This window comes from Entelurus aequoreus, linkage group LG02 (assembly GCF_033978785.1).
Source record: "Entelurus aequoreus isolate RoL-2023_Sb linkage group LG02, RoL_Eaeq_v1.1, whole genome shotgun sequence".
NCBI lineage: Eukaryota > Metazoa > Chordata > Actinopteri > Syngnathiformes > Syngnathidae > Entelurus > Entelurus aequoreus.
In genome coordinates this window covers 75,918,243-75,942,525 of record NC_084732.1, presented here as the reverse complement: position 1 = coordinate 75,942,525, position 24,283 = coordinate 75,918,243, and the positions used below count along the sequence as shown (strand labels likewise).

Below are 24,283 nucleotides of genomic sequence, written 5' to 3'. Positions count from 1 at the left end.
TTGTTTTGTTGGATTGATTAATTAAAAAAAATAAAAAAAATAAATTGAAATAAATAAATACATTTTAAAAAAATAGATTAAAAAAAAAATCGATTCTGAATCGCACAACGTCAGCATCGCGATTCGAATTCGAATCGATTTTTTCCCACACCCCTTGGCAGTCCGGGTGGAAGACGGGGGTTTTCAACACATAAATTACTTGGCAGTCCTTTTCATTGAATTCTCACTAACTTAATCAATTACATTATAATATATTTTTAGAACTTAATTTCCTCACCACGCAAATTCGTGTAACCTGTTTGTCAACGTGCCGTCCTCACGCGCGCTTGTTTGTTACTTCCGGGTGTTGCTGCGCACACTCTCGACCCTGTTGCATTCCGCGTGCGCTCACGTGTTGTGTGTGTGAGTGTATAAAAGGGGCTCGCTGTGTGCTTCATCATGCTCAGTGTATCTCCGGACAAGCGGCGAAAGATGGAGACCGCGCTCACGCAGCTGAAGAAGTACACCGTGGTAGTGGCGGACACGGGAGACTTCAACGGTAATGCTCGCAAATGCTAGCCGGCTAGCCTGCTGGATTAAGCTAGCAGGGAGTTAATAATTACCTACAGTCAGCTAGCTTGGCGTGCTAGCATCGATTGCCAGTCCCGTCAGGCAACAAAACTCACTTTTTTAAATTGTTTCTAACTATTTTGTTTGAGTTGTGTACTTGAGTCTGCACAAAAAGTGTAATCCGATTAAGTTATTTAACTGGGAAAGTGTTTGAGTTTATTTCGAACATGCAAGCATACAACATGTTAGCTGCGTGCTCGCTCTCTTTCCATAATAAGAAATGGTATTGTTGGTATTAGTCTGTACATTTTAAAAGTGTCTGCACAGTATTATTTTTGCAATGCGTTTGTCGTTATGACGACATAATGTGTGCAAACTGTTAAGGAAGGGGAATAGTTCCTACTTCCTGGTTTGCTTCTCTTGCGTTTTTTTAGTTTGCACCAGTGGTGCCTGGTGAGGCAATGCATGGAGTCATTTAGTCTGCTTGCAATTCAGGATGACATGACTGTTTTACTAGTTTGCAGACAAACGTGGCTCTGGGCTGGCTAAGGCCATGTCCACACGAACAGAGAGTTTCAAAAACGCATATTTGGGGTTAAAACAATCTCCATCCACACAAGTGTAGTTTCAAAACTGTCTATGTCTACACACAAACTCATATGTCATGCACATTGTGTCCAATTGGAAGCCTGAAAAAAGCTGCAATCGCTGACATGGTGCAGCATTATTTTGATATACTAGACCAGGGGTCGGCGAGCCGCGTGCGGCTCTTTGACCACTCTGATGCGGCTCAGCTGCCTACTTGCCGACCCTCCCGATTTTACCGGGAGACTTCCGGGTTTCAGTGCCTCTCCCGGAGCAAATATTCTCAGATTTTCACCAGGTCAACAATATTGAGGGCGTGCCGTGATGGCACTGTCTTTGTTAGCGTCCTCTACATCCTGTCGTCGCGTCCGCTTTTTCACCATACTATCTGCGTGCCGGTCCAGTCACATGTTGTATGCGGCCTCTGCCTACACACGTAAGTGACTGCAAGGCATACTTGGTCAACAGCCATACAGGTCACACTGAGGGTGGCCGTATAAACAACTTTAACACTCTTACTAATATGCGCCACACTGTGACCCCACACCAAACAAGAATGACAAACACATTTCGGTAGAACATCCGCACCGTAACACAACAGAACAAATACCCAGAATCCCTTGTATTCCTAACTCTTCCGGGCTACATTATACACCCCCGCTACCACTAAACCCCGCCCGGTTTCCGCCCCCCCCCCTTTCCGATGCACGGAAGGGGGGGGGGGGGGTTGGCAAGTATGACGCTGTCAAGCGCCTTTCATATAAAACTCGCGGGCCGCACTAACATTACATTAAGGTGCGGGCCGCGTGTCTGAGACCCCTGGTTTATACGTAGCACAAAGCAAAAAAAAAATTTGTATGCAGTGTTATTTCATTTTAAATTTCAAAAGAGTTTTGTAGCTCCCATTGTTTTCTTTAATTTGTGAAACGGGTCAAAATGGCTCTTTGAGTGCTAAAGGTTGCCGACCCCTGTACTAGACGTACAATGACATGTACATTATCTTTAAAACCAGCCTGCACGTACACAGAGCCATGGTAGGGCTGGGCGATACGGACGAAAAAGTATATCCCGATATATTTTATCTTAAACTCGATATTCGATATAAATCTCAATATATTTTCCGGTGAAAGTATATATTAGAGATGTCCGATAATGGCTTTTTTGCCGATATCCGATATTCCAATATTGTCCAGCTCTTAATTACCGATTCCGATATCAACCGATATATACAGTCGTGGAATTAACACATTATTATGCCTAATTTTGTTGTGATGCCCCGCTGGATGCATTAAACAATGTAACAAGGTTTTAAAAAATAAATCAACTCAAGTTATGGAAAAAAATGCCAACATGGCACTGCCATATTTATTATTAAAGTCACAAAGTGCATTATTTTTTTAACATGCCTAAAAAACAGCATCTTGGAATTTGGGACATGCTCTCCCTGAGAGAGCATGAGGAGGTGGGGGAGTATATTTTAGCGTCCCGGAAGAGTTAGTGCTGCAAGGGGTTCTGGGTATTTGTTCTGTGGTGTTTATGTTGTGTTACAGTGCGGATGTTCTCCCAAAATGTGTGTGTCATTCTTGTTTGGTGTGGGTTCACAGTGTGGCGCATACTTGTAACTGTGTTAAAGTTGTTTATACGGCCACCCTCAGTGTGACCTGTATGGCTGTTGACCAAGTATGTATTGCATTCACTTGTGTGTGTGAAAAGCCGTATATATTACTTGATTGGGCCGGCACGCAAAAGCAGTGCCTTTAAGTTTAATTGGCGGTCTATACTTCTCCCTACGTCCGTGTACCACTCCGTACATCAATTTTACTCTTTGAAACCGATACCGATAATTTCCGATATCACATTTTAAAGCATTTATCGGCCGATAATATTGGCAGTCCGCATATGTCATGCACATTGTGTCCAATCGGAAGCCTGAAAAAAGCTGCGATCGCTGACTTGGTGCAGCATTACACCTCCTACTATGTTTATTTTGTTATACTAGACATACAATGACATGTACATTATCTTTAAAACCAGCCTGCACGTACACAGAGCCATGGTAGGGCTGGACGAAAAAGTATATCCCGATATATTTTTACTTAAACTCGATATTCGATATAAATCTCAATATGTTTTCCGGTGAAAGTATACATATAAGGATATTCATTTTTGAGCGAGATTCACTGAAATTGAAGTGAATGACAACTGTGTTGTAAACAGTCAGTGGCACTTTTATTAACCCAGTTAGTCAAGATGGGTGTTAACAGCACATAAAAGAAACTGTTTAAGGAGCACAGAATTACATAACATAAATAAAATAGAAAAATATTCTTTCTACGTAAAATAAATAACATAGCTGTGCAAATAATACCCCGCCTATAAAATCCAATAAATAACCATTCAAAAAGTGCCAACAATACTCCATTTAAATTACATGACTTGAATATTAACCAAGTACTAGTGATATTGTTATTAGCGCTAACACAGACAAACTATTTACAGTGGCGGCGTGATCACTACAGTGTGTCCCTAATGTTTACATCAAGTGGTCTGCTGTTTCCTCGCTTCCCTGCTCCCTTGGAATTCTTTTGTAGATCATAAATAATGCCTCTCACCTGAAAAGTAGCTGGCTTAGGAGATAATACGACAAGTTAGTACACTTTGACAGCCATTTAGGACCCAATACTGGCGGAACAACACAAAAAGACTCTTGGTCCCTCCCCGCTTTGCATCCTAATGACAGCAGACCTTTTACAGTAAGTGATGTTTTATTACGACTACGTTTACTCTGCAGGCCAACGTGGCCCAAATCAGATTTTTTTGAGATCTGATTTTTCTCCAGGGTAAACATGGACAGGTAGTAATTATTAATTTAGGTGAGAGACTCCACACCGTGAATGGAAACGCATAATTAGCTGCTGGCCACTTGTCAGGTGGGGGATCATAAGTAAATAGTGTCAGACGGGATCGGCATTAAGACATTATTTGGCAATGGATGATCATATACTTTTTCATGAAAATTGGCAGATACTGATCGTCACATCCCTAGTTCAGACGCCTCCAGATCCTGTTTTTCAAAAAAACAACTTTTAATGAATCAAGCACCTTTTTCTGGTTTTATTGAATTCTCATCATCAGCCAGTGGTCTAAAAGCACTTTACAGGCGGCTACTGGCTATGTTTTGCTTATGACATAAACGCAAAAAGAAGCAACATAAGCAAGTGAATTTGTATTTTTAAACGCACTTTTTTTTTATGGCACCCTCATTTTGTTAACGCAAACAAGATGTAACGTTCAAACATTTGTTAGGTTTTTCTTTTTTCAACACTTGTACCTTCGTAGTTACCTTTTTAACATTGATGAAATTGGATATGGGGTAGGGTAACGAAAATGTAAAATCGGCTCTGTGCATTGAGACTTGCCGGAGTTGATGAGGGCCACATATAGTATTGCACCTAACATATTTGGATACTTGCAACTGGTTAAGAGAACAAAGGTTTGTTCTCTAGAGATTTGGCAGTACTGACTCGCTCTGCTTCAGCTGCCACAAACTACAGCTGACGCACAACAGTGTGGCATGTCACTCGTGTATGTCTATTGAGAGAGGCTAAGCCAGTTTAAAAAAAAAAAAAAAGCTGTTTTGTCAAATTCATTGTTTTAGAATACCACTGCCTGCAGGTTTGATTTGAACCAATGTTAAGCCTCTGTGCTTTTTTTTAATGTAAACTAATCATTTCATCAGTTCCTATTGCATGTTTGCCTTTTGGTTGTAGTTCCTTTTTTTGTTATTTTTCAATGTGGTAATGATAAACAAAACTACTCCCTCAGGCATTAAAATAATATAGTAGAAATACATTTTTAGATGTTCCTGTAATTCTCAGATGCAATTACAGTGATACCTCAATTTAGGATCTTCATTGGTTCCATGACTGATCTTAACTCAAAACACTCGTATCTCATATCAGTGCCACCCATCGAAATTGTTTTAAATACATTTAATCTGTGCTTGTCCTCCAATTTAACATGTAACATGCCTTCATATTAAAAAAAACAACTTTTAGATTAAAATATTGTTTGAAAAACAATGCAAGAGTACTACAGACAACTACGGTGATTTTATGAAATGTAGTAATGTAAAGCATTTATGGATGGCTAGAAGGACTTCACAATAATTTTTGGTCTGTTCTGATTGCCAATCCCCAGTCTCAATAGATTCAACATGTACATTGAGCCAAGTTAGCAAAGAGGGACAGCTGGTCAATGAGACGTGGCCGTTTTTTTGCACCCAGAGCAGTTTTTGGCGTACAGGAAGCCGAGCCCTGGGTAACGGAATAAGCCCAAGCACCACCAACAAAAGAAGTCACCGACTTTTTATTTAGATTTTCTGCTGTGACTTAATATTGCCAGTGAGTAGGACTGAATGCATGGCTCTTACATGGTTCATCTTGGTATTCATTACGGCATCTAACAGCGGGAATGCTTGTAACTCAAATGAATGCTCTGGACTGAAAGCATATCAAAAAGCAGAGAGACTGCTTGTATTTAAAACACTTTCAAGGTACTCATTAGGCATTATATAGCGTTTCCATATGTAAATGTACTTGTGGCAAGCTCCCACAAGTATGTATGTTGTTTTTAAAAAATAAAAAAAATATTTTGTGATCCATAAATAACACTTCACCTTCCAGGTGGTATGTGCTTCCATCTCCTGCGATCTTGTTCAATAAAACATTCACTATGTCAATTGTTTTTTTTTAATTAGAAGTTTGAGTTTTGAGTAACACGCTAGTTAGTCAGCACGCAAGCTGCGGGAGCCTCATTGAGTACAAAGTTAGCGATCAGTACTTGTTTCTACAGAATTTGGTGAATATTAAAGTATTTCTCATTCTGATTCTGATACTGTGTCTGTAGGTAGAAATACACACGCTGGGACGGCGTTGGGAGAGTGGCCGTGCCAGCAATTTGAGGGTTAATAGTTCAATCCCCACCTTCTTCCATCCTAGTCACGTCCGTTGTGTCCTTGAGCAAGACACTTCACCCTTGCTCCTGATGGGTCCCGGTTAGCGCCTTGCATGGCAGCTCCCGCCATCAGTGTGTGAATGTGGAAATAGATTCAAAGCGCTTTGAGTTCCTCGAAAAAAGGTAGAAAAGCGCTATACAAGTACAACCCATTTACCATTTAATGTAAATTTTGTTCCGTCAATGTCTCATTTGATAAACGTTTGTACAAGTTTGCTCCGTTAATTCCTGTTGGCCTGTCAAGGAGCTGGGCCATTGTACGTTAGCATTAAGCTAGCTGCATTAGAGCCCAACTTTCATCCTGTATGAATGTATTGCCTTTTTTTAAAGTTTATTATAAACTGTATTGTTGATTTAACGTGATTCTTGCTGGTATGTGCGTTTAAAATGTACTTTCCATTGTGTTTTACTGTAACTTTATTGTGGAGACTATCAATTAACAACCTTAAGGTGTTTTATCTTTAATTTAGTGAAGTGCACAGGGGTAGTGCATGTGCCTCACAATACGAGGGTCCTGAGTTCAATCCCGGGCTCGGGATCTTTTTGTGTGGCGTTTGCATGTTCTCCCTGTGACTGCGTGGCTTCCCTCCGGGTACTCCGGCTTCCTCCTACCTCCAAAAACATGCACATGGGGATAGGTTAATTGGCATCACTAAATTGGCCCCACTGACAAACGGTAGAAAATGGATGGATTGTAATGAATTATATTTATGTAGCACTTTACATAGTGAAGCCCCTTATCTAAGTTACATTTTGAGCAGGTGGGTAAAGTATCTTGCCCAAGGACACAACTGCAATGACTAGGATAGCGGAAGTGGGGATCAAACCTGGAACCCTCAAGTTAAAAGACTGTTTACATATTTGGCAAACTAAATTCCAACTTTGAGGGAGGGCAGAATGTCAGTAAATCAGCGGTGTCCAAATTAGTGAACAAATTAAATTGTAATATTAAAATAAGTAGCATTGAAAAAGAAAAAAGATATGAGAAAACATTTATGCATATTACCAACAACAGATTTGTTTTTGAACATTTGTATATTTTTTCGCCTATTAATTTTATGCAAATTATATCACATTGACACTGCCCCGACCACACTCCTAGTCACTACAATCAGTGGGAAACACTTTATACAATACATACTGTTGTGTACATGTATTACGGAGTTGGTTTAAATGAAATGTTTTGACTCCTTTTGTAGATTTCTACGTTGGCATCTGGTTTACAAGAAATTGGGGCAATTACTTTTTCTTCTTTCAAAGGGTGGGCTGTCAGGAAACGTTTGAGTGTCATGATGAGCCGCCTCAGTTTTGCCTTAAATACTTTAAAAATAACAATCATGAATAGTCACTTTCACCAAGTTGATTCATTCTAAATGACTTGACAAATTCTCCCCATAACAACAATTTAATGTTGTGCTTATTGACTGTCTTGCAGCCATCGATGAGTACAAGCCTCAGGATGCCACCACCAACCCATCTTTGATTCTGGCTGCTGCCAAGATGCCAGCCTACCAGACCCTCTTGGATCAGGCAATCAAATACGGCATCGCCAAGGGCGGGTAAGAAGTCAAACTTGAATCCAATTCAAGTGTTCCTCAATATCTCAACCTCTAGAGGGCACACTTGAACTTGAAACGAAAAGAAGCAAAGGCACTCATTAGCTTGAATGTTGCAGCATTTTTGACTTGACTTACCCAAGAGAACAATTCCTTGTGAAAAGTGTTTCGTCAGATGCAAGTGTCATCATTTAGCACTCAAACAAGTGCTTGTTTTTTTTTAACTTGCTAAACATGGTTTTCATAGGGCCCCTGTAAAGGGATTCCTTCCTAAGTTAAACGTCACTGTGACTTCACAAAACATATTTTCAGCTGTAAATATTAAACGAGCTAAGCTTGATACAAACTTCTTATTAGATGTAGACCTTCTATTTAATCATCTGAAAGTGCCTTTGGTCTCACTTAACATGTGCTTCTTTTCTGGTCAGAACTGAAGACGAGCAGATGGCAAACACCATGGACAAGTTGTTTGTGAGTTTTGGCCTTGAGATCCTCAAAAAGGTCCCAGGCAGAGTGTCAACTGAGGTGGATGCCAGGTAGGTGAATAGTAATGAGGGTTCACCAATTGCTAATGTGTCTAATATAAACAATGACATTTCAGAGTTGGGCGATTATATTTTTGTGATCGTGGTTCATTTCAGGTCAATCACGGTGACCAGCTGATGGCATACATTAACTCGATCAAACATTACGATTTGCTTGAACGGTTCGATTTGATATTTGTAGTTGCCGATACATTCAGAGACGATCAAAATTTTTTAGAACTATTCAGTGAGTTGAAACAATTTCAGTAACTTTTAGCAAAAAAATAAACTGGTGTTACTTTGAAATAATTAGATACTAGACTCCGCAGGTGAAGTTTCCTGTTATTTCTTGTAAGGGAATTGGGTGTAAATTAATTATGGATACCAGCAAGTAAACAACCATTAATGGCCAATGCATTCACATCTTATTGGAATAAAGAGCAACAACAACCAACACTTTAGGTTGAATTAATAAGAGGAAAAGAACACTGTCTGCTCACATTTTAAACATTCAAGCAATTTTCAATAAAAGTACAGTCACCATCATTTTAACAGATTTACCTCCTAAATAAAGTTCCCCGGCCATACAGTATACGTTTGCCTCCCTTGCGTCGCCGATGGACAGCGTCCCAGATATTTCCATAGCCTCTTTCATCCATCTCTTGTATTTGTTTCTCATCAAATTACTTCTCCTTGTGTCCTGGGAGTCCGTGAGTTGCGGTAACTTGCACCGCTGTCATTTCCAATGTCAGCCGCATCTTCTAAAGTTGTGTTACGGCTTTATCGTTGTGTTGTTTGCATTTATTGTGGCTTTTGCAATCGTGCTGTCGTTGAATTGTAACATATTGTATTGCTCCAGGAGTGGAGAAGGAGAGACAGTCGGAGATACACTCTCAGACACTTACTTAACATGTGGTAACAAACTTAGGTAGTCAAAACCCAGACATCCAAAAGCTGCTGTTCGCCGCAACTCACGTTTAGACACTCTGCACACAGACACTCAAACTCTTGTGGGTGCCTTTCACTAGTCTGCCACACACGCACTTGTCATAGACAAAAGCACCACCTCTTAAAGGTACACAGACACACATGTCACAGATATTACACCATTGTCTTCTGGCGTTTGTGTTTGACCTGTCTCGACCATCATAGATAGCCGCCATTTTATTTTGATGACGCCACAGATGGAAAAATAGACCTCATGTTTAACGTCTTTATTATTACCTAGTGCTAATCTTCATATAAAGTTTGTTGTTAAATCCAATGTTTTCCTTTTTCTAGTACCAATAAAATTGATCGATTCTCTTTTATAACAATTTTGGATCAATACAGATCTCTTAGAAGGCAAACTTGCAGAGCACAGATCGATATACTTGAAATGTAGTCATATAATACGGATCTCTTGATGTATCGATCATTATACCCCGTGTGTGCGTGCGTGCATTTGTGCAAAGTCAAGCTCTTCATGACGTAGTTAATGTCCGCCCACTGTTGTGCCTCTTCCCACTCAAATAGCTGTAAGTGGAGCCCAGAAAAACTAAATATGGCCAACACTACCATACTGTAGAAGTTGAAACACAGGAGCAGTGACAGACTTTAGACCGCTCGAACTCACGATTTTTCATGACAAGCAAAATAACAAAATAATTTTGAGAGGAAAAAAGTTGTTCTCTTTATCCTCACAAAATGTACAGGAAAAAGAACCGAAACTGTGGCCTTAAAACTAAGGTACGGCCCGTAACGTGGGTACAGTTGCACCGCTAGTAAACACAATCATAGATTTAAACAAAATGACAGAACATGCAGCTGAAGGCAGCAAAATAAATGTTAGCCGTTAATTGGCGTTTTTGTGGCAAATATAAGGCCCAAGATAACGGAATCTCAAAATTAGGGCAAAGAAAAAAGGAATCTCCATTAAGTGAGTAAAGTTGCAGAAATTGATGTAATGTCCTGAGAATAAGGAGCATTTGTCTCGGGAAACTGTGTTTACAAATTTGGTGCACTTCAGACAAGCATATGAGGTGATATGCTTTTTTTGTGCAAATTTGATGACCACTTGTCCAAAAGCCGTGTGAAAAACAGTGCTACTGCTTATGTTAGTTGGCTGTTTTTTTTTTAATTAAGAACATTTCAATCGAAGACATTTATTGGTACATTAAGTTACTATCCTTGTTCTTATTTAAGGGTTCTTTATTGACTCAGTATGTTAAGATGTTCAACTAATCTTTAGCTTTTTAGTTTCAATGGGCAGGTTAAAAACAATATTAAAACATGTAATATATGTATGTATGTATGTATGTATGTATATGTATGTATGTATATATGTATGTATGTATGTATATATATTTAAATCTATTCATGATCTATTTTTGGCCATATCGCCCAGCCCCATGTCAAAGGTTACTGACTGTGGCAGTAAATAATTTTTCACTTGGAAACTAATAACAGCTTGAAACATGCATAGTGGTAATTGGTCATCCGTACTGTTGTAGCGGCACTGTATAGCTGGCAACAGGAGCGATTTAAATTCAGAAAATGACGTCACATGTCTATCATGGACACAAATGCACTTGTGACTGTGCTCTAGGTGTTGACTGTATTGTGACATGTGGTAGTTATCATACCTGGCATATCATATTCAGTTGTAACCACAAGTGGCTTTACATAATTTACCTGTGAAATCATTGTCCATCACTAAATTACATTTATTATGCTTGTCTTACAGATTTTTGCGGACATTTCACTTGCCTGAACTTTGAGAGAAGCGTTTTAAACATTAATTTTTGTGTCAAAATATCACTTCCAAGTTTTTTTTTAAATGAAATATTGTAGAATGTAAGGACAGTAGTTTTAAGGAGTGTCAAAAGATGGAGCTAATTGTTTTAATGCCATGTATACTTTTTCTTATCAGCAATTGAGAACCATCTATACATCTGTGGCTTGTCAGCAGTCAGCGCAACAACAAACAACCGGAAATGTGTCCCGTGAAAACCCGTCCGACCGGAACTCTTTAACAATAGCACAATTTCCGTGATTGAATTATGTAAACTCACTACGATATCAAAAAATATAGGATCTAACACATTTTATTAAAAGCTCTCCTCACTGTTCCTCTTGCCTAAACACCGCACTCAATTGCTTGAGTGTTTGTAAAGCTTGCTAGTTACTTGTTGTCGCCTGCGTTAGCTCTCTGACCCACAACGTTGACGGCTTTCTACTTTGCTGCAGTGCTAATCCTATTTTGGATGATTGCAATCCGACACTGTTAGTTCCAAACCAGTTGTAGTTCTAGTCTTTATTAGCAAACAGTGAGAAGGAATATTTTTGACTTGACGGATGTATACAGAGGTCACAACACTAAGTATATTACCCGAGTGGGCATGGCTATAGAGTTGCCAAATGGGTAAGGTTTTCTTTAGTTCTTTGCATGCATGTTATAGAATATTACATTACATTTTCAATGAAAATTTTGGACAAAAAATTGTGTGGTACATTACCTGGGACATGTAAATGTCAGAAGCACAGCCAAAAGAGGTTGGCAGATGAGAATAAAGGTAAAATATAGTGTAGATATGCATTCGATTGCAGAAAATGTAGTCTTCATTTTCAAAATGTTCTTTCGTTGCTTGCCCGACAACACTAGGTGCCGATAAAAATGTTCCTCTTTTTTTCGTCAACTTTCACCTTCTTTTTTTTTCCTCAAAGGAGTTTCTCATGCCTAAAAGTTATTGTACAGTTCCAAATTCTTTATACCCTGGCCACATTTTTAGCAAGTGAACGTCTTCTGGACAAAAGTAGAACAAGACTAACAAGTTGTATCAGGAATATTCATTGTTAGATTTTGAAAATCATTATGAATGTTGTCTGTCTAACTGTGTTGGCCCTGCGATGAGGTGGCGACTTGTCCAGGGTGTATCCCGCCTTCCGCCCGATTGTAGCTGAGATAGGTTTCAGCGAACCCGAAGGGAATAAGCGGTAGAAAATGGATGGATAGATTATTGGTAAACTAATAACATTATTGCTGATGGTATTTTTCTTTGGATGACGATCGCAAAGTATTTTTTTAATTGTCAAAATGTCTTATCACAATGAATAAGTCTTGTACAGATGTAATATTGAGCCTACTTCTCCATATTCATTATTTACACTTCTGTAGTTTCTGACCTTTTTTTTCCTTTTGAAGTACTGCTTTTAGTGTACCTATTGCTCTCCAAATTAAAATCTGAATCGCTGCATAATTGGCTCTAATCCATACTTTTAATTATGTTACAGACTGTCTTTCGACAAAGACGAGATGGTGGCCAAGGCTTTGAGGCTCATTGCTCTCTATAAAGAAGCAGGCATAAGCAAGGAGCGAGTTCTCATCAAGCTGTCATCTACATGGGAGGGAATCCAAGCTGGCAAGTGAGTGAAATGGGTTTTTTTTTATGATCTTTTTGGTCAGACTTTTAGCGTGATAGCAATTGAACTGCATAGTAGTCAAACAGTAAACTGATTTGGTATTATATTTTTGGTTTGAAGAAATGCTTGTTTTTATTCAAACAAGCAAACTGTCTTCACTGTAATAAATGGATTGGAGGACGGAATTTTGGAGCACTTGACAGTGCTGTGTGCCAGGAGATTTGTAAACGTATAGCGTGTGTACTCGGGCTAAACACTTGTTTTGATCTGTTTCACTAAACTTAACACTCATTGTCCCACTATTGTTGGGACGTGACGATTGCCGGTATTTATGCAGTAGAATTATTGACTGTAAGAATTACCTTTTTAACAAAGTTATCATAAAATTGATAATTGCACTTCTATGAACTCATAGACTGATTCTCTTTTACTGGAGAAGCTGCTAGCACCCTGACCGTTAGCTCTAGCAGGTAGCTTGCTGGCCTCTTAATACCCAGTGGTAAAAAAAATTTTTTTTAAATTAATCTTCATATCAATAACAAAGTAATAAAAAACTCCACACAAATTCAAAACGGCAACAATGTGATAAACATTTTCTGTTTACTATAATAAAATGTGGTCATGAGAAAAATGTCTTTAGTAGTAGACTATCATTTTCTTTTTAACGTACCAGTAGACTGGAAAAACAAGTTGCCTCTATTGTAGCTATTATCATATATCTGAGATATGACTTCAAACGTTTGCGAATTAGTAGATATGATCAAAATAGCATCAATCTTATGTAGATTCCCAAGCCATTTTGCGAGATAATGAAGAAGCCAGTCATGTGATGGCGCGACGTCGCGCTGGGAACCAAAGATCCTTTCCCCATCAACAACAATGCTAATCAGGCAGACTTTGAGAGCCAACAACGATTAAGCAATACGTTTTAGAAAGCCGACTGCTACCCGGATGCAGCTTCATTGTGACCAGCATTGCTAGGTGTTAAACATACAAACCAACCATATTAAAATGGCTTCCGTCTGGCCGCTATACAATACCTGGTTGGTGGTTTGCTGCAGATATGGTTGTCCACAGAGGAATGCTATACCGTTTTGGCAGCGTGACCATCGGGTTCTTGATCACCTCCCTGACTAGACTAATATGAATGCCGCAATGTAGAGACGCATCCTGGATGAAAACTAACGTTCAATCTGAGAGGTGCTGCTAAGAGGAATGGGCGAAATTGCTCAAAGATAGGTGTGCCAAGCTTGTGGCATCGTATTGAAAATGACTTGATGCTGTAATTGCTACCAAAGGTGCATCAGCAAAGTATTGAGCAAAGGGTCTGAATTTGATTTTGAGTTTTTTTTAAATACATTTTCCCAAAAAATTCTGACAAGATGGAGTGCCGAGTGTACATTCATGAGTAATAAAACGGATGTTTTGATTTTATCAAATAGCTGCAATAAAACGATGAGTAAAACATTTAAAGGGGTCTGAATACTTTTTGTATCCACTGTACTTGTCGCATCAGTGCGCTCTCCAAGCCACAATGTTGACTACAGTCTACTTTGCTAATCATATTTGGACGATTACAATCAACTGTTAGTTCCAAACCAGTTGTAGTTCTAGATTATTTATTAATAGCCAGTAAGAAGGTATATTTTTGACGTGTGTATAAGTACATTTTAAGTACATTCAACAATGGTATGATCATTTTAGTTGCATTATTCATGATATGATATTGTGACTTCCGTAGTCTCTCAGTATGTTAACTGATATTATGTTGTACAGTCAGATCTCAGTTTCTGTAAACTATTCAAAAAGTCTGACGAAAACCAAAGCAGTTTTCTTGAAGGAAAATTGTAAGTCCAATTAATCCCCCCCAAAAACATATACTTTATTGAATTAGTTACATGCAGAAATAAATGTCACTTACAAATGAAATGGATGAACATTTAGCATCACCTACCTCCTTTTATTAAAGACTTTATTTGACAAAGACTGTGATGGTGGCTTATGTTGTAGTCCTCGTTCGCCAAATTTGTACGAAAATTGCGCATTGATGATGTCACTTGTTTTTTTTTTTCAGGGAGCTTGAAGAAAAGCATGGCATTCACTGCAACATGACCCTGCTCTTCTCCTTTGCGCAAGCGGTCGCCTGTGCCGAAGCAAAGGTGACGCTCATCTCGCCCTTCGTTGGCCGCATCCTGGACTGGTACAAGGAAAGTACAGGACGTAAAAGTTATGAGGCCCATGAAGACCCAGGTACTGTTTGATGTATTTATCCTTTAGAAGTTCTATAAAATCTATTTGTCTCGATTACCTTTTTAGCACAGCTTTTATCTAATTTCTCTGCCTTCTTGTTTTTAAATGCACTGCTTGCTTATCTGTTTTTTTATCCAGTGCTTTCAGGCTCTTATTTCTACTTTATCTATGTTTCTGTTTTATCTAGTGTGTGTCATGATTCATTTCTATTTTAATTTTTTATTATATATTCTTACTTTCTATTTTTATTTTTAATACTTTGTAGCACTTTGAGATTTTAACAAATGTAAAGTGCGTAACAAATGCAATTCATTATTATTATTGATAGTCTGGTTTTATTCTTTTCAACCCATTTTTAGTCAGCGAATAATAGTTGCACCCATAAACTGCTAATTTTTTCCACTAAGGGGGACTGCACTTTTTTGGGAATTTTGCCTGTCGTTCACAATTGTTATGAGAGACAAGAACACACGTCTTTTTTTTTTTTTTTCTTGTCTCATAATGATTGTGAACGATGGGCAAAATTCTAAAATAAAAGTGCAGTTCCCCTTTAACATGCCTCACACATATATAAACACGTTTTTAAATTGTACAAAGGAACTGTATTCTCACAGCCATCATGTGCCGTGTGCTTCAATTGAGCATGGCGGAATATTGAGTAAACCTCGCAGAGCATATAACTAGAGCCTTCTTTGAATAGCAAAAACATTATGGCTAATCCTCAACTGGCACGTTGTGTGGAGAGACCTTGTGAGCTCCAAATGTCACATAAAATGGTCCTTTCAACAAAGATGAGACATTAATGTTGATTGTAAGTATAACCCCAATGTTGTTAAAGAATGTAGGAAAGCATATTTAGTTATTTATAAATGTAAACTGGCAGTGTACACTTTACTGAAAGGATGCATGTTAGGGTTACTCCTGTTGCAATTTTGAGTATAGGATCTGCTAATATGAATGCAGCTGCTAATCAGGTCTGGCTGCTTTTGTAGAACCAGTACTTCCATGGTGACATGGTACTCCACTGATGTAGACTATTTTCTTTTTCGTAACATCTTTATTCCCCCTCCTTATTTTTCTTTCCTTTTAAACTAGGTGTGCTGAGTGTGACAAAGATTTACAACTACTACAAGAAGTTTGGCTACAGCACTGTGGTGATGGGCGCTTCATTCCGAAACACCGGACAGGTCAAAGCCCTCGCAGGCTGCGACTTGCTCACCATCTCGCCTGGGCTGCTAGCAGAACTCAGTCAGGACCACAGCACTGTTTCAGAGATGCTCAAAGTGGAGACAGGTACGATTGTGTGATTACCCGCCTGCTTTCCTGCAGTGTGCACACTACATAAACCTGAACAGAAAGAGGAAACAATTTACATCTTTGCTTGTATCGTTTAATGTAGAAGTTGCCCACATTTTTTCAGTATGCTATTGGCCAACAATGGGATGACAAAACAAAAACTGTTTGCATTAGAGGTGGGAAACTGATCGATTATAAAGTGGACCATTATGACTCAATGGTCAAATATCGATTATTTACGTATGTTGAGGTAATACAGACAGTTCTAAAGTCCGGCATTAGTGCTAATATTCTCTGAACGTTAACTCTAGGTTTGTTTATAACTAACCATAGGAGAACCAATAGCAATAACATTCTTTTAGCGTCATGTTTTAGCTGGGTTAGCATGGACACAGAGAAGGGAGGAAGAGAGGACAAGATAAGCCAGCCGCATCGCTTAACTAGCTTGAATGTAAAGTGGTGAGGTAATTAAATGTACACTTACAATGGTACCTAAACTTAAGAAGCACTTAACTCAAAACAATTTTATCCCGAACCAGCCCTGCCCAGGGAAAGAAATTTAATCTGAAGAAACATTACCGTATTTGTCGTAGTATAAGTCGCACCGGCCGAAAATGCATAATAAAGAAGGAAAAAAACATTTAAGTCGCATTTTTGGGGGAAATTTATTTGATAAAACCCAACACCAAGAATAGACATTTGAAAGGCAATTTAAAATAAATAAAGAATAGTGAACAACAGGCTGAATAAGTGTTCGTTATATGACGCATAAATAACCAACTGAGAACGTGCCTGGTATGTTAACGTAACATATTATGGTAAGAGTCATTCAAATAACTATAACATATAGAACATGCTATACGTTTACCAAACAATCTGTCACTCCTAATCGCTAAATCCGATAATCTTATACGTCTAGTCTCTTACGTGAATGAGCTAAATAATATTGTTTGATATTTTACGCTAATGTGTTAATTTCACACAAGTCGCTCCTGAGTATAAGTCGCACCCCCTGCCAAACTATGAAAAAAAACTGCGACTTATAGTCCGAAAAATACGGTACATGTAGTACAAACTACAGTAGTTTATGGGCAATAATATTGTTCAGTACGGGTACTCCTCCCACCTCCAAAGACATTCACCACACTAAAATGCTCCAAAAGGGATACGCGGCAGATATGGAATTGATGGGCATTTACCTTGTGGAGCAGACTTCTCCATCCTGTAACAATAGGAACTAGGAGATCGCCGGTTTATGTTGCACATGGGTGAGTTTGTGTGACAGTCTACAACAAGCGATATGCACAGTATGTCTTTGTACTAAGTAGGGCTGCAACTAACGATTAATTTGATAATTGATTAATCTGTCGATTATTGCTTCGATTAATCGATTAATAATCGGATAAAAGAGACAAACTACATTTCTAGCCTTTCCAGTATTTTATTGAAAAAAAACAGCATACTGGCACCATACTTATTTTGATTATTGTTTCTCAGCTGTTGGTACATGTTGCAGTTTATAAATAAAGGTTTATAAAAAAAAATATATATATTATTTAAAAAAATAAATTGCCTCTGCGCATAGCATAGATCCAACGAATCGATGACTAAATTAATCGCCAACTATTTTTATAATCGATTTTAATCAATTTAATCGATTAGTTGTTGCAGCCCTAGTACTAAGGTAAAGCTCGACCGCCCATTTTGTTGAGTCGGGAAAAGCGAGAACAAAATAAAACGTGTTAAACACAGCATCTGCAGCTTCTCAATATTTTTATGGCTAAATGGTCGTCATTTGAACATTGGCCACAGTTTGTGTGACGCAGACTGACAATGCCGCAGTTGTGCTGGGTATGCCCTGCACATATTTTTACTGGTTTGTTTCTCAGAATCGTTTGTCTACTTCTCATCTGCACTAACTGTCATAGTTCCGGTGGTTGTAGGACAGGACTGTGTCGATCTCTGAGCAGCATTCTAAAGAGCACTTCAACTGTATAATCAGAATGTATGTTTGTCTCTTGTGTAAAAGCAGGAACAGCAACACGTAACAATATATTGGCTCTATATTGCTCAAACGGCACCCGTTACAAATATCACTTCAACCGGCGGCGAAAATGCTCGTAACTCGTACTATGCCCACACATCAAAGTATAACAGACCAGAGAGAGAGAGAGAGAGACACCATATGACTTAGACTTTTTTTTTGTCATTCAAACTTGAACTTTACATATCTCAAATCACTCATAAATTAAAGCATATAGTTTATTAATAGGGATGTAACCGTATCAAATCTCATGGTACAATATGATCACGGTATTAAGGCCATGGTGTGATATTATTGAGGTATAATTAAAAACAAAGACTTAATATTAGTGTGTAAAATAAAGTGGCAGGAATGTTTAGGAGAAACACACTTACTGTAATTGAACACAAACATAATGCTTAAATGTTTTCTCATTTATTACTACAAACATGAATTTTTAAGTGCAAATAATTGTGCAAGGACATCCACTGTTTCAAGCAAATACGGTAGTTAAAAAAAACTTAGTTGCGTCTCTTTAGTGACAATGTAAACATGCAGTGTAACACAAATGTTCACTTTAGTGGCTTCCAACGTTTACTCTCGGACAAGCAGTGTCCTCCACAGTGAACATGTTTATCAGTCTGGATTGTTGTTTCTCAGGAAAGTTAACAAACAATTTAACTTTTAATAATGTACATACCTCACAAACTTATGCTTGGCTTCAAATATCTTTTCTGGATGATTGTTTATGAGGGAACAACTGGGTGTAAGCTGCCTTTTGCCTAAGCTTAGCTCGGCAGACTGGCTCCAACCCCTCCGCGACATCCAGAGGACCAAGGGTGGGTTTTTCAATTTTATCATATTTCCCGCGTTAAACTTTTTTTTTTTTAACTCTGCGCTATGACCAGCTGGCTCTGTCGCCTTGGAAACGCTCAAATCAAAAGCGGGGCGCTTCGCTTTGCGGAACCGCCAAGAGGTTATGTTTTCACCAATGTTTGATTGTTTGTTAGCAACTTAACTCAGAGTTATAGATGAATTTTGATGACATTTTTCAGGAAATGTCTGAAGAAAAAAAAATTGTCTCATCGACAACAAACACATTTCACTTTCTGCTCAGGATTCTGGGAGATGTAGTTTATTTTCAGACCTGGCCAACACTATAGCGCCAGGAAAATCTACAGTTTTTTTTTTTAATATTGTCACAGTATTATTGTGAATACTTTGAAACTGAAATACTGCGTTATTTATAATACCATTACACCCGTAGTTATTACAGTATTTTCCGGACAATAGGGCGCACTGGATTATAAAGCGCACTGCCGATCAATGTGTATTTTTGATCTTTTTTCATATATAAGGCACACTGGAGTATAGGGCGCATTAAAGGAGTCATATTATAAAAACAATTCTACATTGAAAACACTTTCTTTGTGATCTACATAACATGTAATGGTGGTTCTTTGGTCAAAATGTTGCATAAATGTTTTACAGGTCATCTTCAAGCCGCTTTCTGACAGTCTCTTCAGGATGCGCCATTTGTAGGCGGTTTTATTTACGTGGCTCACCTTCGACAGCGTCTTCTCCCCGTCATCTTTGTTGTAGCGGTGTAGTGTGCAAGGACGGGAGTGGAAGAAGTGTCAAAAGATGGAGCTAACTGTTAATGACATTCAGACTTTACTTAAATCAATAACGGAGCAGCATCTCCTCATCCGTGGCTCACTAGTGCAACAACGCCGGAAATGTGTCCTGTGAAAAAATGTCCGACCGGAACCCTTTAATAACTAAAGTTCCTTGGGTGAATAATGTAAACTCACTACACCGGTATGTTTTAGCGCTTTCATGGCAGAGTTTACTGACAGATATAAGTAAGAACTTTACACTACTTTATATTACAAATGGCAACAGCGGAGGATGAATGTCATATAACAAGAAGAGAGAGAAAAAGAAGAAGCTGATCGACTACGGTGTTGGCAAGGACTACAAAGGCGGACACGCGCAATTTTTCAGGACTCGTACAGTTTAGCAGGTACCAGAAGGTAAGAAAAGTTGTTTTTGCATAATATTGCAAAACAAAAAGGCAGATAATATGTCTTACCTTATACACACACCATAATAATACTCTTATGTTGAAGCACAGTACAATCCATCAAGCGGTGCGGCTTCATAGCTTACTAAAGTCGTACTAAAACGTTTTGATGGATTTTTGAGCGCCGTGTGTAATGTTCTATTTTTTTAATGGGACATATAAAATGTTGGTGTTTACTTGAGTCATATTGCCATCATAGTACAGTCTACACGTTTGTCTTATGTGTGACTGCCATCATAATGCAGTCTACACGTATCTCTTATGTGTGACTGGTCACACTTATTACACCATGTACCCAATAAAATTGCTTCGAGGTCGGTAAGCAAAACCAGAATTTTTCCGTACATTAGGCGCACCGGGTTATAAGGCGCACTGTCGTGTTTTGAGGGGGGGAAATTATTTTAAGTGCGCCTTATGATACTTCTTAATTTGCAAAAAAAAATTTGCATTGAGATATCCAGCAAGAAGAGTTTTTCAAATATTCTCGATTATAAATATGACCGTAAATGAAGATTTTTGTTGACCATCTTGAGAAAAATTAATCATGCTCGTATTTGACAACGTGTGCGTCTGTTTTCCCACATTGACTTTACTTCATGTCTGCAGCCAAGGGGTGCGACGAGAAAAAGATCCACCTGGAAGAGAAGGACTTCCGCTGGCAGCACAACGAGGACCGCATGGCAGTGGAGAAACTGTCCGACGGAATCCGCAAGTTTGCAGCGGACGCCATTAAGCTAGAAACCATGCTCAAAGTAAGGCCTGGTCTTTGTACGCTTTCCCTTGTCCAGTTCCTCATTCTGCTGTTCTTCACTTTTCAGGAGAAAATGCTTCAGGTGAAAAATGGCCAATAAAGGACAAGTGGCACATGTCCAACGTATAAGGAGTCAGGTCTTGAACTTTCTCCATCCCTTTGTGACCAAACTCAAGGAACCTCCCTCTTCCTTCCACTCTTAGGATGGAACTATGTGATTATGACCAATTAGGTTTATTTAGAGATATTTAACCAAGGGGGCCACATCTTTCAAGGAGCTTTTATGATATGACTACTAGAGAGGATCACATGCACTTGTAACAAAAAAACAAAACAATAATGACCTTTTTTTACATGTTTTTCTTCCCATAATAAATCTCTGCTTGAGCAGATAAGTTGTCTTGTGTTCTAAGTACTGCATCTTACATCACACATGTACAGTCCATTATATCAACATCTGTAGAAACAAAAGCTGTAATATCAGTGTACCTGATGTGCAGCCTTTGTCATAACTCTTATAGAATTTCTGGTCCAGCCAGTTTAACTTCATTCTCAATCTGCCCAAATTTTGCTAAACTCCACCTTTTGTGCAGATCTGCTGTATATAGGAGGGCCGTATTACTATTCCGCTGATTCTTGGTGAGACTTCAGTCAGGGAAGTTTGTCTGCTTGCTTCTAAAGGTAATTATTTGACATATTTGGTACTCTGGAATGTTCCAATAAGTATTTTGCATAGATTTAAGTGGACAGGATAATTATCACCAGTCTGCAAAAGTTTTTAGAGATTATAACTAGCAACCCATTGAAAGTTCAAAGAAAAACGTGTCCTTAGTTCTTGAAACTATATGCTTTAAAATACTGTAAAAGATTAAAGTACCAATGATTGTCACAAACTGCTAAGTCAAGGTATTCATGGTGAAAAAGAAAGTACTGGTAATTGAACTGAAACCACCAACAAATGTTTAGATTTAAAACTATACTTTAATGGGGCATCGTTTTGCTTGATAAATACAAAAGTAAAACAGACCGCCAACAGTTGGACATTGTGATTGTGCTTGTAAGCCTTAAACCAAAATGAAAGGACAAGTTGTAAATATTCAAGCATTGCAAAGAACGAGGAAGCCTTGCAAGATTATGTTGATACATGTGCTTATTATACAATTGTGTATTCTGTGTTAGTATTTTCCCCATTAATTGGCCCAAAAGTAGGTTTTTATTTACATATTTTTCCAACAGTGATGCTGATTTTGGTTTCCTGGTCAAACATTTGCATGAAAGTGGTAACACGAGACCTCAACTTTAGAGTTAGACAAACTGTATTGATCCACAAGGGAAATTGGTCCACACAGTAGCTCAGTCACAAAGGTTGGAAAGGATAATGCAGGTATAAATTAGACAAAAAATGTACCATTGTAGCAACATAAAATATAACATATGTAATATTTACATATAATATATGTAAATATTACATATGTTGAATTAATTAATTAATATTACATATGTTGAATTCATTAATTAAGCTTCCTTGTTCCTTGCAAGGCTTGAATATTTACAGTATATAATATATACTGATATATTATACTTGTATACAATATATAAGAAATCCCAATTATGTGATTCTAAAATAGGGGGAAAAAAATCAACTTAATTGTGTGGGAGGAACCCTATTGTCCTGAGAGCCAGCGTCCTCTGCAGTGGACAGTTTTGGGTCTGTTTCTTCAGTCTGTTTTGCAGATTTAGGAGAGAAAAAAATAGCTAGTCTCAAGCGTCCGATCCAAAGGACAATTTTGTGGTCCAAGTTTCAAATTGTTTAGTTAAAAAAAATTTTTTTTAAAATAGCAAAACACAAGCGTCCTCGACAGTGGACGTTTGTGTCTTCATTCTGTTTTACAGATTTAGCAGGAAAAAATGGCAAAAAAGAAGCATCCGCTGCTGTGGACATTGTGTCTTTGGTCTGATTCTTCAGTCAGTGTTGCGGATTTAGAAGGAAAAAATGGCAAAGGACAGTTTTTGGTCCAAGTTTCAAATTTTGTAGGACAAAAACCAGCAAAACACACTTGTCCTTGACAGTGGATGTTTGTTTTTAGTCTGTTTCGTCAGTCAGTATTACAGATTTAGAAGGGAAAATGGCAAAATAAAAGCGTCCACTGCAGTGGACAGTTTTTGGTCTGTTCATTCATTTCAGTTGATTTCATTCATAAATAATCAAACAAAATAAAAATAAATCGACATAACATTAAAGTAAAATATGAATGAAAAGGAGCAGAAAGAAGTAAAAAAAAAAAATTGATTAAAAAATTTCAGAAAGAAAAAAATAGCAAAGCGTCCTCCACATGGACATTTGTCTTTGGTCGTTTTTTTTCAGTCAGTGTTACAGATTTAGCGGGAAAAATGGCAAAATAAAAGAGTCTACTGCAGTGGACATTTGTATTGAGTCGGTTTCTTCAGTCAGTGTTACAGATTTAGCAGGAAAAAATAAATAGCAAAGCGTCCTCTACAGTGGACATTTGTCTTTGGCCGGTTTTTTTCAGTCAGTGTTACAGATTTAGCGGGAAAAATGGCAAAATAAAAGCGTCCACTGCAGTAGACATTTGTATTGAGTCTGTTTCTTCAGTCAGTGTTACAGATTTAGCAGGGGAAAAAAATAGCAAAGCGTCCTCTACAGTGGACAATTGTCTGGTTGGTTTCTTCAGTCAGCGTTACAGATTTAGCGGGAAAAATGGCAAAATAAAAGCGTCCACTGCAGTGGACATTTGTATTGAGTCTGTTTCTTCAGTCAGTGTTACAGATTTAGCAGGGGGAAAAAATAGCAAAGCGTCCCCTACAGTGGACAATTGTCTTTGGTTGGTTTCTTCAGTCAGTGTTACAGATTTAGCAGGAAAAAAAATAGCAAAGCGTCCTCTACAGTGGACAATTGTCTTTGGTTGGTTTCTTCAGTCAGTGTTACAGATTTAGCAGGGAAAAAAATAGCAAAGCGTCCTCTACAGTGGACAATTGTCTTTGGTTGGTTTCTTCAGTCAGCGTTACAAATTTAGCGTGAAAAATGGCAAAATAAAAGCGTCCACTGCAGTGGACATTTGTATTGAGTCGGTTTCTCCAGTCAGTGTTACAGATTTAGCAGGAAAAATAGGAAAATAAAAGCGTCAGACTTACATATTTTGGAGAATGAATGTATCCAAATTGTGTAACTGACAAAAGAACCAAAATCAAACTAAGAGCATGCAGTGAACATTTGTTTTTGGTCTG

At 38.3% G+C, this 24,283-nt stretch overlaps 2 protein-coding genes across 4 annotated transcripts in view; both read left to right on the top strand.

The window, feature by feature from the left end:
• Positions 1 to 361: 361 nt before the first annotated feature.
• On the top strand, positions 362 to 21,432 carry taldo1 (transaldolase 1). The gene is made up of 8 exons (XM_062032604.1): positions 362 to 538; positions 7,586 to 7,709; positions 8,135 to 8,242; positions 12,503 to 12,634; positions 14,706 to 14,881; positions 15,977 to 16,174; positions 20,893 to 21,038; positions 21,105 to 21,432. Exons 1-8 carry the CDS (start codon positions 439 to 441, stop codon positions 21,135 to 21,137), a joined length of 1,017 nt encoding a protein of 338 aa, XP_061888588.1. The 5' UTR covers positions 362 to 438; the 3' UTR covers positions 21,138 to 21,432.
• A 195-nt stretch (positions 21,433 to 21,627) lies between these two features.
• LOC133639331 (uncharacterized) overlaps positions 21,628 to 24,283 on the top strand; it is a 46,961-nt gene continuing 44,305 nt past the window's right edge. For all 3 annotated transcript variants that reach the window (XM_062032592.1, XM_062032579.1, XM_062032570.1), the window contains exon 1: positions 21,628 to 21,718. The gene's annotated coding sequence lies outside the window, so the exon portion shown is untranslated. The remainder of the gene's footprint in view (positions 21,719 to 24,283) is intronic.

Excerpts from the sequence above, each read along its gene's own strand:
- taldo1 (XM_062032604.1), top strand. The coding sequence starts at position 439 with ATGCTCAGTGTATCTCCGGACAAGCGGCGAAAGATGGAGACCGCGCTC. Across the intron at positions 8,243-12,502 it reads TCAACTGAGGTGGATGCCAG|ACTGTCTTTCGACAAAGACG; the intron begins GTAGGTGAATAG and ends ATTATGTTACAG. Across the intron at positions 14,882-15,976 it reads TGAGGCCCATGAAGACCCAG|GTGTGCTGAGTGTGACAAAG; the intron begins GTACTGTTTGAT and ends CTTTTAAACTAG.